The 19,827-nt window shown below is 46.9% G+C and overlaps 1 protein-coding gene across 6 annotated transcripts in view; it reads right to left on the reverse strand.

The window, feature by feature from the left end:
- Window positions 1–19,557, reverse strand: part of PLA2G6 (phospholipase A2 group VI) — a 47,393-nt gene extending 27,836 nt beyond the window's left edge. The window contains exons 1-3 of one of the 6 annotated variants that reach the window (XM_051961933.1): window positions 19,454–19,555; window positions 9,156–9,378; window positions 5,990–6,409 (exon numbers count right to left, since the gene is read on the reverse strand). In XM_051961933.1, the coding sequence (XP_051817893.1) occupies window positions 5,990–6,288 (299 nt within the window). In that variant the 5' untranslated portion in view covers window positions 6,289–6,409; window positions 9,156–9,378; window positions 19,454–19,555. Of the gene's footprint in view, window positions 1–5,989; window positions 6,410–9,155; window positions 9,379–10,241; window positions 10,319–19,453 lie in introns of those variants that run through there. The other 5 variants (XM_051961934.1, XM_051961936.1, XM_051961935.1 and 2 more) reach the window with 5 other exon arrangements.
- Window positions 19,558–19,827: the final 270 nt, after the last annotated feature.

Below are 19,827 nucleotides of genomic sequence, written 5' to 3' on the forward strand. Positions count from 1 at the left end.
GGCTTTTGGACTGCCACATCACAATCAATCAACTAATCAATGTATTCACTGATAAGCACCTACTATGTGCCAGAAACTTTTTGTGAGAGCCACACTAGCTTTCTTAACATTCCCCTGACACAACATTCTAGGTGCTGGGGAGACAATACAAAAGGAGGCTCTGCCCTTAGGAGGCTTCTGTTCTACCATGAGCTTGCAGACAGGCAAATACTGGATACACAAAATTGATATTCAGTGACTGGAAAAGCGCCTAAGAGGAGGAGGCTCTTAAGGAAGGAGAGGAAGAATCACCCTCCAGGTCTGGGGGCGGGAGATGGATTTTGCAGGAATAGAACAGTATGTAATTCAATTTGGTTGGCCCACAGAGTGCATGAGGAGGGGGCAATGGGTTCCTCTGAAGGAAATGGCCACTACTAGGTTGGCCGGGATTTCTCCTGAGACAGCCAGGGCACTTCTTCGTAAAGAAAGGACGGGGTCCGCTCAGACCTGGGTGTGGGCAGAGGCAAGAGCCTAGACGTTGAGCAACCAATGAGGAGACTGTGGCCCAAGTCCCCTGTTGCCATTCACTTGACCTCTACCCCCAGAATTTGAGGCAAAAACTTCTGGTTGCCACATCTCTCCCAACCCATTCTGGTGACTGACTTAAAACCCACGCCCAGACTTTACATTTACCCCGATTTAATTCAGACCAATGTTCAAGCCAGGCCCTTTCTGGAGCCCGAGTCTGTCGCCCCACTGTATTAGTGATTTTTCCTCACTCAGCTTTGCTCTTTAAACCTACAAATCATTCAAGTATGCCATGAGTGTCTTCATCAAGTCAGTCTCCCCAAGTCTCTCCCACTCAGCCACTAAAGCGATTTCCCTCGGCCACATCAGCCCCTCTCACTAAACTCCAGTGGCTTCTGGTTGCCACAAATGCTCTGCTTGGCTTTCAGAACCTTTCACAGCCTCATCCCCCCTCCCTTTGCCATTTCCTTATACTTATTCACCCCCACATAGCAAACAACCCAGTGACATTGGACTTACTGTTCCTCCCCATACAACCTTCCATTTCCCAACACCGGCCCCCAGGCCTAGACTGCTCCTCCTCCTCTCCTCCTCCTCCTCTTCTTCCTCTTCCCAGGCTTCTTTCAAAGCCCAGCTAAAAGCTCCCCTTTGATAGGAATCCTAAGCTATCCCCCTAAATTCTCAGGCTCTCCCTCTCCAATTCTCTCCATTTCACCCCATCCCCAACTGCTATTGTACATGGACGTTGGCGCATCGTACCCTCCATCAATTAGGACATCTACTGAGAAAAACTTAAACTGAATGAGGATGAAGACATCTCCCTGCATCACAGTAAATCAGAAGAGATCTGAGATGTGACTCTAAAGTGACGATGAGACTGAATTAACAAACATGTCAGCCCTGTTGTGGCTGATATCCCCTTCAAAGCAAAACCGGAGAGGTCGGAGCTGGGAAGGACCTCAGGATATGGCCGGCCAAAGCTGGTGCCCCCAAGTCCTCAGGAGACCAATCTTGGCTCCCTGAATTTTCCAAGGTCCTCTCTGAGAAGGCCCTTCAAAGGCGGATCACGAGGCAAACAAGAAAGCTTAGTGACGGCATGTTCTTTCTCTGACACACTTTCCCACACCCCCCTCATTTGCCCAAATCCCTGGTGATCCCCAAAGGGGATCAGCTGCGATCATAAGGCCCTTCCCACCTGAGGGTGTTTCCTTATATATCCTTTCACCAAATTCAACAGACCTGGGGCCAACTAAGTTCTGGGATGTCACTGCAGAGAGGCAGAGAAGTCAGGTACCACAGAGTCAGGCTCCTTGAGCCAGGAAGTCCTGGGTTCAAGGATATGCCTCTTCAGACACACACTGGCAGGTCGCTCATTCTCAGAGTCCCTGTGCAACTCTGAGGCTCCAAGGTATGGAGGAACGGCCAATCTGCCCTGTCAGAGGGAGTCGTACCCCTGGAATCTGGGGTCCAACCCCCCCAGCCCTCATCCCCCCCATGGAAATTCCATAATTTGTTCCACAGGTTCTGTAGGAATGCCCAGGGTCCCTAGACCTTTGAAGCCATGGCCTAGCCCAGTAGAGTAAATGTATATACATGGCCTCCCATAACGACCATTTTGCAGGGGACCCTGCATGTTTGAGGACATGCTGGGAAAAGGCCTGGCTTATCAGAGGAAAGAACTGAGTCTTGGAGGGCTCCACGATAGGGCCATGGACACAGTGGTCAAAGGAGGTCCAAAAGTTGTTCCTCTGACTCCTCATCTGGAGCAGTGCCCACTGGGATCTGTATTCTGCAGTCTTACACTTTTGCCCCTCTTAGGCCCACGTCCCCCTCAGCACGCAAAAGGACAGACAGAGGAAGGGGGTCCTTGGGGGTTAAAACTCTTTTCATCATAATACTAAGGCACTTTTATTTCTAATGTGATAAATAATGATAGATATAGTCCATTTAAAAAAGCTCTTTCAGGTGGGGAATCCTCAATCATTTTTAAGCAGGTAAAGGGGATGGTTCTGCAATAAAAAAGCTTGACACATGCTGGGTCAGACACTCTCATGGCTCCCTTCCAATTTGAAGAGTCTGTGGATTTATGATACCATGATAAAAAAGGGATCGAAGCCCCCACATACAAGAAAATATTGATAGCAGCACTTTTTGTGGTAGCAGAGATGCTGATTAGGGAATGGCTCAGCATGTTGTAGTTTGTAAATATAATGGAAGAGGATGACTACAGAGAAGTACTAAGAGATTCACATGAACGGATACAGAGTGAAATCGGCAGAGCCAAGAAAATACCACGCACGATGACTCAAATCATAGAAACTGAGAGAGCAACCAGAGGCATGAAACGTGACAAAGATTTTCAGACTTCTGGGGAAGCAGTGATTAGTTTTGCTGATATAAAGATTATACTTCTTTAGTTTTCTTTTTAAAAATATATAATTTGTTCTATGAGTTACTCTCTGTAAGAGGAGGAAGAGAAATACCGGGAGAAATTGAGTCAATGTAAGAAAAAAAATTATAAAATTTTAAAAAGAAGGAATTGTTAAAGCATGTTACATTCAACCCCACCGATGACTTCCTTTTCGTTAGCGAAGGAACAAAGGGCTCAAGAAGAGACTTGATTCTGCAGCAAGGCAGCATGGGAGTATCCCCGCAAGTCAGTGTCAGAATAAAAGCTGGAATCCAGACATCTCCATTATTTAAGCTCAGCAGTCTTTCTATTACTCCCTGAGCCTCAGTTTCCTTAACAGAAAAAGTAAAAGCACCAACCTCCTGGGGTTATTGTGAGGAGTACAGCACAGAGATTTGTGAGCCATCATCATTGTTAACTATTCATGAGTGAGCGGTGTCACATGGCTAGAAAGGCAGTGTGGTGTCATGGAACGAGCGCTGAACTAGGAATCAGGAGGGGCTTGGCCTCGGAGTCTGACTCCTACACTTGCCAGGCACATGACCCTAGAGAATTGCTCCATCCAATCCAAGCCTCAGTTTCCCAATATATAAATCAGGGACACCTGCATTTCCTCTCTTCCAGGGGTACAGCGAGAAGGGGCTTTGTAGGCCAAAAAGCCTGAAGAAGAGAAAACAGTCCTATTTCTTATATTACTGGACAAAACAGCGCGAAATCCATGACCTGAGGGATCTGCTTTTTGTCAGAGCTGCCAGGCAAATAAGAAACTTAAAAATCCGTTTCCTGTTTAACAGTAATGATTATTGGAGTGCCTGCAAACATCTACTTCTCCCTCCTTAAAAGACCTTCTGTTGGGTTCTCTGTACAACATGCTGAGTCGACCCATCCTCGGGAGACTTGAGGCAGAGGTGAGGGTGGGACGGTAGGCTTGCGTTCCTCTCTGCAGCCCCACCTAGTTACAGCTAATTACAGGGCCCTGCAGATTTCTTTTTCAGTCTGAAGTATAAGAGGAAAACAATCAGCAAAATCAATCTCTGCTTCCCCATGAGCATGGGGATGTGGAGAAATACCCTGCATTGATACAGGTGGGCAACTTGTCTGCAACTCATAAAGTCATCAGGACACTGAGAAGTCAAGTGACAATCACAGGTGTCAGAAGTGGTCATTCGAACGCAGGTCTCACAGACTCTAAGGTCGGTCATTTGTCCAATCTACTACATCATGATGGGGTCCAAACAATCCAGAAACATTTATGAAGAGCTTATTCCACACTGGATACTATGGTGGGCAAAAATAAAATATTCCCTTTCCCCCGAGAAGCTTCACTGTAGCATAAAATGTACTCCCAGTAAATACAAGGCAATGGGGAGGGGATAACAATGGATGGCTTATGGGCTCCCAGACCCAATGACAGAGTCTTGCTATAGCCAGAGTAACAGGCAATTGGGCAAAGAGATCTATGCAAAGATAACCCCAGTGATGGCAAGAGAGATTCAGGCTATAACAAAGAACAAACGTGATTGATACTGTATGGTACTGTACTGGGTGAATATAGTTCCAGTTTTTGGTACCCCATGCTACATATTAGAGAAGTTAACATTGCTGGAAAAAATAAAACCAACTGCCTGATTTCCCACAATTAAAATATGTCAGAGATGCTACTTTGGGGTACTATTCTTCAAAGTAAAGTGCTTTTTAGAATCTCACCTAAAATTCTGAACATGAAAGACAACCACTAGTAAATCTGCTGTTACCTGTACTATGTATAACATATGTGGCTCTCAGAGCAGGACAGGACTGTGGAAGCCACGGCATCTCCAGCCCCTCGCACCCTCCTGACCCACACCAGTTGCAGGTGCAGAAACCCTCCCTTTGTCACTAAGCCACAGGAGGTGGCTTCTATGTCAGAAAAGGCCTCGTGTAGGAAGTAGGCCCTGAATTGAGCTCTGAGGGCATGCAGGGATTTTATAATGTGATAGTGAGGAGTGAGTACACTTCAGGCTTATGAGGGACAGCTTATGCAACAGTGAGAGGTGAGAGATGGAACACAGGTAGGTGGAACCGCAAGCAAAGCACCTGAACTAGGTGACAGTCACAAATCTGACCCATGGACAACAAGTGATCAGAACAGGTGTAGGCCAGGATTGTAATTTCAGAACCCACGTTCAGAGAAGGGATCAGGGACTTGGCTCCTGAGCATGAGACTTAAGTAGGGAGGCAAGGATAGTGCTTTTTCTCTGACCCTGACACAAGACCGTGACCTCAGCTTCCAGCACAAAACTGGGGGGAGCTCCCTCTACCCCCGCAGAAGTGTCCGTGCTTGCTGACAGGGCCTAGAGCTAGCAACCATTTCCTGGAGCCGCACAAGAGCAAATTTGAGGCTGGGTAGCCCAGACTCAAACTGGAGACTTCAGAAAGACAGCAATCTGTGGTCTTTATGATACTGCACATGTCCTGATCAAGGCCTCAGTTCCTAGCCCAAGACTCTTGACTCCAGACAAGAGGGGCCAGGACTTCTGAGATAAGGCAGTAACAACTAAAAAGTATGCAATGTCTGGCCCTAACACAAAGTCCCAGGAAGGTTGGACAAATGAGTTAACAGAAAAAAGATAAAGAGCAATTACGTAACTAGGGATGATCAAAAGACCCAGAAAGAAAAGGAGACTTATCCCGCACATACCTACAAAAATTCAAGGGCAGAAGAGCCGTGGCCTGAACCATGCAGGATTTAGTAACCAGCTCCGTAAGGGATAGGAGAGCTTGGTCTGCAGCAGTGTCTCTGGATCCCCAAAATACTTCTGTCCCCTAAGGCTTCCACTCCAATATACAGGGACAGGAGAGGGGAAAGACCACTGTAGGACTGTGGGAAAGTGATTCCTTCTTGTGGGCCTCCCTTTGCTCAGCTGTACAAGATGGAGGCCAGACCTCACAACCTGTCTCGTTCTAAACCTGAGACCCTATCAGATTTCCCAAGCTCTATTTCTTAGCTGAACGGTGATCTCCACCCCCACATTCCCAGTGGCCACCACCATCAGGGACAAAGGGAAAGAAGCGTTAGGGCCTACCACCCACCGGAATCCATTCTGCGTGGACCTGGGGTTCACGAGCAGACAGTCCCAGGTGCGATGAGTGCTGTTTTTGAACAAAATCATCTGCCCTTCTTCCTTAAGTTGGACGCAAGATTTGTAGTCAGCCATGGACACTTCTTTCACCCGATATGGGTTGGAAAACAAGTTGGTGACATTGCTGATTGTGCTGACCAGGCGGCCAAAGAACTGCATCTTCCCAGGAGTGGGGGGATCGGTCTTGTTTTTTTCTCCCTCCTTCTGGAAGAAAACGGGGTCTGTGGTCAGCCGGGCTTGGTCCCCCATCCCACCTCACTAAGCGTTGTGGAGTTCTGCCCAGACGTCCCTCTTCCTCCCCACCAGGGCTTCTGGCACCAACTTGAGGCTTGGAGTCCTCAAAAGCTTCAGCAAGGTCCCCGAGAGGCCACTGAAAAGGAGGGAAAGAGAAACACTATTGAGAGGAAGGTTGGCACAAGAAGCTCGGCAAGGTCCCCCAGAAGGGCACTGAAAGGGAAGGAAAGAGAAACGCCATTGAGAGGAAGGTTGGCACAGGAAACTTTGGAAAAATCCCCAAGAGGGCACTGAAAAGGAGGGAAAAGGAGGAGAAACAGCAACGAGACATTGGCACAAGCTGGTTCAAGGCCCCCGGGGCCCAAGGAGTCCACTCCCGTCTCTGTCATTGAAAGACTATTTGAAGGGAACCCAGTCAATGGCCCATCCTATGCCTCAGTTTCTCCAACAGATAAGTGAGCTCTCCTCTCGGTTATGGATATGCTAAAAGCCACAAGCAAGTGAGTTCCTGGGAAAAGGGACTTCACACGTTGTCCCTTCCCCCCCTAGTGGGGCCACTCAAAGGACAGGTTTGTTCACAGCCTTTTAGGAAAATGTCACAGCTATCCCGTGGTTACAAAGCACTTTATATCCGCTGCAGACAGTTATCCAGGGATTCTTGTCCCCATTTTGGTTTAATTCCCCCTTTCTAGATGAGTAAACAGACTTGCAGAAGAAGTGATTTGCCCAGGCACACAGGCCTTAGCCAGTCGTCCAACTCCCAGCCCAGTGGGCCTGTCTCCTTTGACCACAGTCCCAAACAAACCTACCTGCTCACTCCTAAAGAGGAGGGGAAACTAGAGCATCGAGAACTCCGCCTCCCAACTTAGAAGAACAGAACCACTGGCTTTCAAAGTGCCCTCCTGCTTGTCTTGCCCTTCCTTCCAAGTCCTTCAAGCTCCAGGAACAGGCTGGGAGGCCTAGGGTTAGAGGGCTAGGAAAAGATCACCTCCTAAAGCCCAACTACTTCCATGAAGTATCCTCCACTCCCAAGGGATTCTGGACTGTAGGCACCGGGGAGTCGGAGGGCCAGGTCTGATTTGGACAAGTAACTATCATCTCTCACTTGCCATTTTCTCATTTAGAAAGTGAATGAGATCATCTCTAAAATTCTTTCCAGCTCTAACATTCTATGACTCTATTTAAAAATCATATCATTCTGTCCACTTTCTTGTGGGACCAACAAGGAGGAAAGGCTGGGACCTTTGGGTCCCAGACTTCCTGTGTGAGGAATGTGAAAAGAATGTAACAGGAAGGAGCTTCTACTGCTAAAGAAGCACAATTGTGGAATGGATCAACTCCTTTCCTCCACCTCACCCCCAAAATGCAAGATTACTGTGAGTGTTTGTTAAGCTGGGATCGAGTGGACATTTGCAGGGAGTGTTGGAGAGAGGATTATTTAATTTAATGACATTACCCATCCAGCGCAGACCCTTACACTCATGATCCCTGAAGAATCTCAGCAAAATCTGCAAGGACCTGGGCCCATAAAACTGAGGGGTGTGAGGGAATCCCAGGTCTCCTCTATGTCCACAGACCAGGTGATCTGTCTGCCTTCTGAAGCTATTACATACCGTGTCTGGGGCCTCGGCTCACCGACTAGACAAGCACCAATGGCGGTTTTATCCCAGCTGAGCAAGTTGCCTGACAAGTCGACCCACGCTTGCCCAGCCAGCTCTGGTTCTTATATTAGGCCGCCTGTGGGGACCAGGAGGTGGGGCAGGGGAAGGGAAACATGTGGATCAGGAGACCAAGGTACTAGGCCCTGCAGGCAGCCTGTGCACTGAGTGACCGTGGCAACTCCCCATCCCTAGGGATCTCACTTTCCATAAGGCTACAGATGAAGGCAGGCTCCCATGTATCTAGAAAATGCTATGATTGGATGAGCTTTTTAGTTAGTTTAGGAGACCTCTGAAGTCCTTCCCATAATTCTTCAGAGAAGAAAAGGCCCTCCCTGGGGAGTGTGGCCATCTTCATCCACTTTCACCCAGAAGTTAAGAGAAAGCGAAATCATGTTTGCTGGTTCTTCCCACCACCCTAAAAAGGCCCCCAGGGGCCTTGTCTTCATCTCAGCCCTCCTGCTGCTGCCAACCAAGGTCCTGTGGCCAGGCTTCTCTGGGCAACAGCCCTGGGAGGGGGAAGGTGGCTTGAAGGGTTATGTTTGTCACAAAGTCTGCAGGTGAGATGTGAGTCAGAGGCCGGGCCCAGGCCCTCTGCTCAGACAGGCATTAAGACCTCTGTACATGGAGGGAGATGGTAACAGCAGGGCCTCAACTGGGCCCCAGCCAGGGCTGGCGCAGAGATCCTGCCCCCGGAGAGTGGGAGGGATTGGCAAAGACATCTCCTTCCAAAGATAAAGATATTGCTCCTTCTCGGATTTGTGAGAGAGACAGAGACACACATACACACAGGGCTAAATAGAGAAAGAGACAGAGAGAGAGACAAAGACAGAGACACAGAGAGACACACAGAGACACAGAGAGAGAGAGAGAGAGAGAGAGAGAGAGAGAGAGAGAGAGAGAGAGAGAAAAGAAGAGGAGAGGGAAGAGGAAGAGAGGGAGAATGAGAGAGAATAAGAGAAAATTAGACAGAAGAGACAGAAACAGAGACAGAAAGAGAAAGAACAAGAGAGAATAAGAGAATCAGAGAGACAGAAGAGAGACACAGACAGAGAGAGAGAGAGAGAGAGAGAGAGAGAGAGAGAGAGAGAGAGAGAGAGAGATCTTCCATTTGCAAGTTAGCCATTTCACATTTCTGAGGCCCATGTGGGCACCCTCCATGATTCTCCCTACCTTGAACGTCTCTGACTTTGACCTGGAAAGAACGTAATGACTCATGCTTACCTATTCGGTCTGTTCTGTCTCTATCCTGAGCTTTCACTGCCTGTGTTCTAGGGATACATCCAGGCTGATCTGGTTGGCTTTAGAGCAGGGCTGCCCAATGGGCAGCTCCCCAAGGGCCACCTGCAGACAGGGACTGGTAAAGGCTTGCTCATGGAGGTCATGATGACATGGCGGTGATGATGGCAAAGCAGTCTATTCCTGGGTCCAAACCGGGCTCCCTAAACTGAGGACGAATGTTTGGGAAATTCTCATCCAGCCGTTATAACTAACCCAGATCCCCTTCTCCTGAACCAGGGACTTTCACAATGGCTGGGGCCAAGCCAAAGACAAGGGTGGCACAATCAATGCTGGGCAGAGGCCGTCCCCACTCCCAGGGTGCCCTCCTCCTTCTCGACACACCCTGCGGACTCCCTCCTTCCTCTACTTAAGCCCTAGTCCTTTTAATAAAGTGTGAACTGGTACTCAACCTAGCACTCAAGGCCTTCCCCAATATGGCTCCACAGAGGCTGCCCAGCCTCGTCTACACTCCTGCCAGCTGAGCCTTCCACCCATTCCCCGACTCCTGTTCTGGTACCACATCCTTGGTCACTTCAATTCCCTGCACAAAGTGCACATGTCCCCTCCTCTTCCTTCCCTCAGGAACCTTCCTTTTGACCCTTATTCCCTTTCTTCCAGGATGACCTCAGACCCACCTGTACCCTCCATCCCCAGGAAACCTTCCCAGACCTCCCCAGGTGAATGTGGTGCCTCATTAGGGAGCCTCCTCCAGTGGTTAAGGAGATCACTCTTTCTACAGAGTCCAAATCTACCATATGTGGACTCTACCCACTGGCCTCCCTTAGGCCTCCTAGAGAGAAGTGATGCGCCCAATCCCCCCTCACACATCCAAGGACAACCCTCATATCCCAGCAAGCAGCCCTGCTCCAGTGAACACATGGGTGGTTCCCTCCGAGAGCCCCGAGAGGTTCTGGCCTCCTTCATCCTGCTGACCAGCCTCTTCCAGACATGCTCTGGTGGGCCCCCGACCCTTCTAAATTGAACACAACAGTCGGAAGAGGCGTCTTGTGGAATCACAGATTATCTGACCTGAGGGGAACCTGAGAGCTTAGAATGTCTGAGCTGGGGAAGGGCTGAAAACAGAGAATGTCCAAGTGGGAGGTACTCCGGATCATGGAATGTCAGGGCTGGGAGGGGCCTTAGAACAGGGGATGTCATAGATGGGAGAGGCTTTAGAACAGGGGAAGTCAGGGCCCGGAGGGAACTGAGGAAAGGGGATGTCAGGGCTGGGAGAAGTTTGAGAACAGGGAATATAAAATCTGGGAGGAAGCTTAGAACAGGGGATGTTAGGGCTGGGGGTGAATTTAGAACAGGGGATGTCAGCTGGGAAGGGGTTTACAACAGGGATATCAAGGCTGGGACGGGGCTCAGAGTCCAACTACCTCCTTTTGCACATCTGACCAGGACAGAATAGAGAGGAATCCTGTTGCTGTCTTAATACAATCTGCAGTGATATCAGCTGTGATTATATATCAAAACGGCTCTTAGGAAGGAACTCTCTAGAAGTATGTTCCTCCCCTCCTGTCCCGTCCCGTCCCTCCCCCCTTCCCCCCGCCCCCATAGGGCCCACAGTTCAGGGGATTTTCCCTCTGCCCCGACAACATCCTGAGATGCCCTTGGACCGTAACATGGGGGATTCTCTCAGCTTCTGTCACTCGATTCTGTTTGACTCTGCTCTGGGGCAGAGGAGGGCTGGGAGCTCATCTGAGGTCTGGCCAGGAGACCCAGCCAACTATTTGTCTTCCTGGGGCTCTGAGGCACAGAGAAGGTGCTAACTTGCACAGGAAAAAGGGATTTTCTCCACTTGGAATTCCTCCCTTTGATGCACTCACTGGCTCTTGCCCTGCTGTTGAACCTTCAGCTCCGCCCAACAGCTGGCCTTGGTGCATGTGACGCCACATTTGCCCAAAAGGCCTTTGGGAAAGTTTGGAATCGATTTAGAATGCAAATGGTCACTTCGGGTGTTTTAAGTTTTGATGTGTGGATCTGGGAGAAGCCCTACCCGTCTGAGTGGCAGGGGAGGCAGTGAGGTGATATCACTGGGCACTGAGCAGTAGACCAGAAGCCACAAGGACTTGAGTTCAAATGTAGGCTCAGACACCTACTAGCTGGGTGATCCTGGGCAAATATCTTAACCTGTTTGCCTCAGTTTCCTCACTTGTAAAATGGGAATGACGTACCTCCCTCCTGGGATTATTGTGAAGACAAAATGAAATTATTTGTATAAGGATTTGTAAAGCTTCACGATAGAAATGCTTAGCATTTAGGACTTACTACTTGTATCTAATTAATCCTCTTCAAAAGACTTGTGGTCATACCACTACAAAGCCTGAGCAGCGAGGGCCTATATTCTGGGTCAAGAGGGCCCGGCTGGAATTTGGTTTCCTCCTCCATAAAATGAGAGCATTGAACTGGACGTCCTCCAACGTCCCGGTGGCTCAGAGGGCTTCAGTCCTGTGATCTCCAGGAGGGAGGCAACAGCTGCCTGGTACCAGCAGAACAAGATTACACAAGTGCCCCGGACAGGAAGCAGATCCCAGGGCGAGTGGAAACTGCATGCATGACTCTGGGAGGCCTAATACACAAGTGGCCCATTTGGGATTCTGACCCAACGTGCCCTTGCCTCCGACAACAGAATGTCACATGGATGGCATCAGCCCAGCCAGCTGCGGAGCAGCAATCTCCTAAGGAGATCGGGCTGGAGGCGGCTCCGGCTGCTTAGCCCGAGATCCCATCTGCTGATGAAGCCTTTGGCGATGGGGGGGATGTGGGTATTGCGCAGAGCTCTTGTGCCAAGACCATGGAGGGCAGCATAGACTGAGACGGGAGGATTCTCTAGTCCAGTCCATCCTTCCTTCTCTTCTTCCCTACTTTTTCTCTCTTTCAATCTCTTTCTTCCCCCTCTCTCTTTCTCCATCTTTTTTTTCTCTCATTCTTTCTCCCCCTTCTCCCTCAATCTCTCTTCCTTCTCTCTTCTTTTCTCATTCTCTTTTTTCCATTCTTTCCCTTCCCTCTTAATTCTCTCTCCCTTCTCTCTCTCAATCACTTTCTATCTTTCTCTCCTCTTTCTTTTCTCTCCCATTCTCTCCCCTTCTGTCTTCCATTTTCATCCTTCTTTGTCTCTCCTCTCATTCTTTTTCCTCCCTCTTCTTTCTCTCTCTCTCTTTCCCATTCTCTCTCACCATTTTCTTCCTCGGTCTGCATCTCTCTGCATCTCTCTTCAGCTACCTATTCCCCTCTTTCCTCTCTCATCCCCACAGATGTTCTGTGTATACCAGAAGATTTTTCTTTCTTCCCACAGGTCAGTGGAAGTTGAAGTCAGAGGAGCAGATTAAAATCTTTCCTCAGACACTGTATGACCCTTGGACAAGTCATCCATCTCTGTTTCCTCTCCTGTCCTCCTGGGGTTGTTTAAGGGTCAAGTAAGAATTTTCCAATGTAGTCAAGATTCAGGGGCCTTCTTCTCTCTGGATGGAATGGAAAGGGATCCCGGGCTGTTTTTATCTTGGCATTCCCAGAATGGCTCATAACAGGTGCAATTCTTTTATTTTTCTTCTCTCTCCTTCCTTCTTCCTTCCTTTTTTCTTTCCTTCCTTTCCCTTCCATTCTTCCAGGGCACCAGGCAAGAAGAGCTGGAGTCCACGATCAGCCTCAGCGTTGGGCTTTCTCTGTACAAGCCCATCATTGATTCCACTGTTATCCAGCACACAGCTAATGCTTAAAAAATGTTCGTTGACTTGAACTGAATTATCCTCATTCTCCTCCACTGGAAGGGGTCATAGATTTAGAGCAGGAAGGATCATGGAATCCAATACAATTTCCCCATTTCACAGAGGAAAAAACTGAGGCCCAGAAGGGGAAGTACCTCCTCCTCCAAAGCTTCTTCCTGCTGCAGAAACGACCAGAGGCCCTGAAAAGCCAGTCAGTGACGTCCAGGGTCTGGCCCCTTCTAAGGAGCTGGACATCTACCTTGGGGCAGGGCCCAACTGGTCTGATTTCCTTAACGTACAGATGGGGAAACTGAGGCTCAGAGAAGGGAGAAGGGTTTAAGATCACCTGAACCCCAATTGTCTCAAGGGCACGGATTGTTTTCCTAGTTAACTGTAATGAATTCTACTACTGTCTCCCTTGCTCACAGTATCTTTTTAACTGTCCCTTAACTTTCCTCATCTTTGTCTTAAACCGCCCCAACTTCTTTTTCCTTCAAGGTTGCCTCCTCCACCTCTCCGCTGACCCCCACTCTTTCACAAATGGCTCCCAGAGGAGCAACTTGCCTCACCCCAGGCCCACTGTGTCATAGGGCCCAAGAGTCAAGCATTTGAGAGATGGGGAAACTGAGGCCCTGAGAAATGGCGTCACAGAGGCAGCCAACAGCAACACCTAGATTGCTACCTGAGCCTTCAAATTCAGTGCTCGGGCCAGTCTAGCAAACTGTTTCTCCAGCAAACTAAGGATTCAATTCAGTTCCATAAGCACTCACTAAATGCTAAGCACGGTGGGAGGCACTAGGGAGACACAGACAAAATTAAACAATGCCTGCCCTCAGGAGGCCTCTGTTCCTCTGGAGAGAAATATATACATGGCTAAGGGAATTCTCCTTTTTTGGATCACGCCCTACAGGCAGTGGCTCTCGCAGACAGTTTAATTCGTGATGGCCAGACCTTCTACAGGACTCATAAAGACATAAGGTGCCTCTTCATCCCTCTTGGATCCCTAGAGGTAAATTCGTTAAGGTGCCTCTGAGGCTGGGCCCTCCAGAGGCTCTCCGTGGCTACGGTGCTCTGGGAGTTCAGACATAACATCCCCCATGCTGATTTCTGAGGGTGAGCAGGACGTCAGGGTCCTCCCATTACTCCAGTCTCCTCCCATCATGGAGATTTGGACACTCAACTTTGCAGCAAGGCCTATAGATGGATGTTTTCCACTCTTTGCATTCCCAGAGCTTTTCAAAATGGAGTCCTGAACAGATATTTAAATGAGCTGGATCAAAGTATTGGTTCCCTAAGCCACCCTTCGAAGTGATAGTACCTACAAGGAAGTGCCACACCTTCACCAGCTCACTGAAGAGAGTTTGTCCTGCCTTAGATACTGACTGGGCCACTCTGAGCAAGTCTTTTCACCTTTGTCTGTCTCGGTCCCTCATCTGTGAAATGGGGATGATGACGGTAGTTACTTCACAGAGTTCTTGTGATGATCAAATGAGATCCTATTTGGGCAGTGCTTAGCAAACTTTAGTGGGCTCAAGCAGAGAGCCCCTCACCTCAGAGGCTGTGATTCTGTGTTTTAAACTTTAAATTCCAACTCTGAAACATGAAGAGGCTAGTTTGGATAAGGTCCCTTTCAACCCTAAACAGAAATCCTAAAGATGTGTGAAAAGAAACCAGCCCTCCCTCTGGAGGGAGCTGCCCACTGGAAGTAGCCACCATGTTTTTTGCTGCCTTTCACCGCTCTCCCCCAAGCTTCCCTTTGCAGCTTTTTTTCCCCAGATACCTCAGTTATATCACGCTAACTGGGTCCCTTCCCAGGACATTAATTCACCTCCCTCAAAACTTCTGATAGCATGAATAAGACACTATTATCTTAAAGAGAAAAAAAGTCACCAAACAGCAATGAGCCTTGAGTGACAGCTCAGAGGGGGCCACGACCCAGGGAGAGCTGCCTAAGGAATCTTCCCAACCAGCATCCTGGAGCCCAAGAAACAAGGCGTTGACTCCAAATCAATGGCAAGAACAAGTTACAGGCCTTAAGAAGGCCTATGTCCCCCTCCCAACAAGGCCAGCCCCCGCCCCCCTTACCACTTCCTGACTAGTTGCTATTTCCAGAAACCAGTTCCAAGGTCCTGGGAATTCAGACAACCCTAGTCAGGGACAGCAAACAGAAGGATAAGGAGGGAGAAGGAATTAAGGGAAGATGGTGAGAGAAGGCTGGGGAACATGATCCAGGTTAGAATGAGAGGAAGGTAAGGAGATGTGATGAGTGTGCTAGACTGAGGATTACTATGTAGTAAGAAGCAGGGCTGGAGAGAACGGCAATCATTATAGACAAGAGTGCCTTGGTGACAGACATACACAGATACATGTATCTATATGCATGTGTGTGGATTATCTACATGCACATCTATGTAATTCTGGTCTATTTGGCAAGGTTCTTGAGAATTTTATGGCCTGACACTTAATAAGCACCTAATTCTGGCAGCCTGATGGATATGTTTCTCCTCTCCTCCGGCTCCATTCCCAAAAAAAGAAAGAAAAAAAAAACATGGAAGCTTTTTGAGGACAGGGAGTGTTTCTAAGTCTCTGGCTCACTAAGGTCTAGCTCAAGACCTGACACATTTGAAATCTTTAATAAATACTTGGTGGAGGTGAAGCCAAAATGATAAAGAAAAGGCGTCACTTCCCTGAGCTTTCCCCAAAATTCTTCTAAACACTTTTAAATAAGGCCCCCCCCCAAAAAAAAATTCCTGGAGCAGCAGAACCCAGAAAAGGATAGGATGAAATAATAATCTAGCCAAAGACAAATTAGAAAGTTGGCAGGAAAGGTCTGTTGCAGGGTTGAGAGGGGAGCACAGTCCAGTGCAGACTGCAGCAGCACAATCCCAGCTCCAGAAACCAGGGGCAGGCCTGGCTGGTACTAAATCAGTTGTGATAGTGGCTGCTTCTGGAGCTTTCAGCCCACAGAAGGTAAGGGGGTCGAACAACTGGTCAGAAAGAGATTATAAGCGTCTCTCTGCTAGCACTGAGGCAAAACTCTATAGCTGTGTACATTCTCAGATCCGGGCAGGAGCAGTGAGAAAGAACACTAGCTCACCAGAACAGGCAGAAAAAGTGCCTGTGGTCACTTACAATCAGAGCACAAGCCAGGAGAGTAGTAAACACATCTTAGGTCATACCACCTGGGAAGAACTGAAAACTTACAGGTTCCTAGAAGTATTTCTGAAAAGAGCTGCACAAAACCCCTTGAAGCAGAGTCCTATTTTAACAATGAGTTACAAATCAAGAAATAGGTTAGGAATAAGCAAACAGAAAAAAAAATTCTAACCATTGAAAGTTACTATGTGACAAAATGCACCTTTGGAAGAAGATAAAATCAAAGCTCCTACATACAAAGCCTCTAAGAAAAAGAGGAATTGGTCTCAGGCCATGGAAGAGCTCAAAAAGGATTTTGAAAATCAAGTAAGTAGATGAAAATCTGGGAAGAGAAATGTAAATCATGAAAAAGTCAACAACTTGGTAAAGAGACAAAAAATATGAAAGAAAATAACATCTTGAGAATAAGGATTGGCCAAGTGGAAAAGCACAAAAATTCATTGACCAAAAAACTCCACAAAAAACCTTAAAAATTAGAACTGGCCAAATGGAAACGGAAGTACACAAGCTCACTAAAGAAAATAATGCCTTAAAAATTAGAATTGAGTAGGGGCAGCTAGGTGATGCAGTAGATTAGCGTACCATCCCCGAAGTCAGGAAGGGCCTGAGTTCAAATCTAATCTCAAGACACTTAATACCTCCCACCTGTGTGACCCTGGGCAAGTCACTTAACCCCAATTGCCTCAGCCAAATATATATATGTATATATACATACATATATTCTCTATATATTCATATTATATATATATTTTTTTATATATATAGAGAGAGAGAGAGAGAGAATTGAGCAAACAAAAGATAATGATTTTATGAGAAATCAAGAAATAAAACAAAACCAAGAAAAGAAAAGACAATATGAACTACCTCATAAAAATAAATGAAATAGTAAATAGATCCAGGAGAGATAATTAAAAATTACTGGATTATATATGCAAGCCATGATCATAAAAAGGGCCTAGATAATATCTTTCAGGAAATTTTACAGGAAAACTGCCCTGATATTCTAGAACGAGAGTAAAACAGAACTGGAAAAAATCCATCAAACACCTCCTGAAAGAGACCCCAAGATGAAAACTCCCAGGAATAACAGCCAAATTCCAGAGCTTCCAGGACAAGGAGAAAATACTGCAAGCAGGCTGAAACAATTCAAGTCATGAAGCTATGGTCAGAATAATACCAGATTTAGTAGCTTCTACATTACTGGATTGAAGACTTTGGAATATGATATTCCAAGGAGCAAAGCAAGAATCATCTACCAAACAAAAATGAGTATAATTCTTCAGGAGAAAAAAAACGGATACTCAATGAAATAGAGGACTTTTAAGCATTCTAGATGAAAAGACCAGAGCTGAATAGAAAATATGACTTTTAAATATAAAGCTTAAGAGAAGCACAAAAAGGTAAACAGGAAAGAGAAATAAGTTAAACTATTTACATTCTTACATGAGAAGATGATACTTGTAACTCATAAGAACATTTTTACTATTAGGACAATCAGAAGGAACTAATATAAGCAGGGGGCATGGGCATAGATAGGAGTTGAACAGGAAGGGATGGTATCTAAAAAAATAAAATTAAAAGGTGATAAAGGAATCCACTGGGAGAAAAAAAAAGGGAAAAGTAGAATGGGGCAAATTATCTCACAAAAAAGATGCAAAAACAAAAGATTTTATAGTGGAGGGGGAAATAGGGAAGGTAAAAAGGAATGAGTGAATCTTAGTTTCATCGGAATTGGCTCAGAAGAAATAACATACATACCCAAGTGGGTATAGAAATCTATCTTATCCTATAGGAAAGTAAGAGGGGAAGGGGATTTAAAAAAAAAAAAAAGAGGGAGATGATAGGAGGGCAGATTGGGAGAAGCAAAACAGGAGGGCGGGTGAAAGAGAACAGAAGAAACACCTGGGGAAATTGGATGGCGTGAAATAGCAATTTTAACTGTGGGAAAAAAAAATTTGAATCAAGTTTCTCTGATAAAGAACTCATTTCTCAAATATATTAGAAAACTAAGGTAATTTTTTAAAAAGCTTAGCCATTCCCCAATTGATAAATGATCAAAACCTATAAAGTTTTCAGATGAAGTAATCATTTATAGCCATCTGGGATAAAAATCCTCTATTGATTGGAGAAATGCAAATTAAAGCAATTCTGAAGTACTATCTCCTATCTTAATAAGATTGGTTAAGAGGACAGAAATGAAAGATGACAAATGCTTTAGGGGATATGAGAAAAATAAGGTATTAATGCACTATTGGTGGGACTTGTGATCTAATTCAACCATTCTGTAGAACGCCCAAACTACGCCAAAAGGCTATAAAACTCTTGGATACCAATACTATTACGAGATCTGTATCCATAAAGAGATTAAAAAAAAAAAACAGGACCTACATGTACAAAAATATGAATAGCATCTCTTTTCTAGTAGCAAAAATTTGGAAATCGAGGGGATGCCCATCAAGTGGGGAGTGGCTGAATAAATTGTGCTATGGGATTATGTGCTATGAGAAATAAAGAGCAGGATGCTCTCAGAAAAACTTGGAAAGACTTAACAGAAGCTGATACAAAGGGAAAGGTACTGGATACAAAGTAACATTGTAAGACGATCCATGAGAGTGATTTTGCTGTAAGAATAGATCCAATATAACTCTGCAGGACTTTTGAAAGATACTATTTATCCCCAGAGAAAGAGTTGATAGGTCTGAATACGATTAAAGCACGCTTTTGTCTTTTACTTTATTTTTCTTGAGTTTTTTGTCTTCTTTCACTTTATAATATGGAAATGTTTTGCACGAGTACACGTGTATAACTGTATAGAAGTGCTTGCCTTCTCAATGAGGGGAGTGGGGCGAGAGGGAGAAAATTTGGAATTCAAATGTTTTAAAAACAAATGTATAAAACTGTTTTCACGTGTAAATGGGAAAAGGGAATATTCGACAAAAATAAAAATAAATGCTTGTTGATTGATAGGTGCACGTCTACATACAAATATAGAAGGATTTAAGTTCTCTGAAGGCGGGACCTGTTCTTGGTTTTGTGTTCCTGGTATTTAATACTTGTGGGGCCTGAAACTGGGGGATGGTGAGGGAGGAGAAAACGGGAGAGGGAGGCGGGGAAGGGAAGGAGAGGGAGATGGAAGTGAGAGGAAGGGGGCAGAAGGGGCAGAAGTGTGGGGAGAAAGGGATGGAGTTAGAAATTAGAAGGGGGAAAGAAAGGGGAATGGAGGGGGAGAGGGAAAAACGGACAGAGGGGCGGGAGGAGAGCGATTTAAGGACGCGGGCTGGGGGGCAGGGCTGGGCTGGGCTGGCCGGTTCCACCCTCCCAGGGCTCTGTGGCGGCGGGTAAGGGCGGGCGGGTCGGGCCCCGGCCTAAACTCACCTCCTCCCAGGCTCAGGACCTTTCACTTCCGCAAACAAAACGAGCTCCCTTTCACGTGACGGTCCCACGCCTTCCTCAGCCAATCAGAACGGCCCCCTCCCCGTCATGCCTCCCCCTCGGCCGATTCCTGAAGCTTTGCCTTTCGAGCTCGAGCACCCGAGGGAGGACGGACCGGAAACGGGAGGAAGACCGGAAAAGGGCGGGCTGGAGTCTTTTTATTTTTTGTAACCGCTCAATCAGCGGGCGCGGGGAGGGAGGAGACGAAGCGGGCGGCGTCTGGAAAAGGGGCGTCCCTGGCAATGCAGGGCGGAAGAGGCGGGGATAAGAACTTGGGAATCGACTTGTTGATGAGGGAAAAAAGAAGCGTCCCATCA

The sequence above is a fragment of the Antechinus flavipes genome, chromosome 5 (assembly GCF_016432865.1).
Source record: "Antechinus flavipes isolate AdamAnt ecotype Samford, QLD, Australia chromosome 5, AdamAnt_v2, whole genome shotgun sequence".
NCBI lineage: Eukaryota > Metazoa > Chordata > Mammalia > Dasyuromorphia > Dasyuridae > Antechinus > Antechinus flavipes.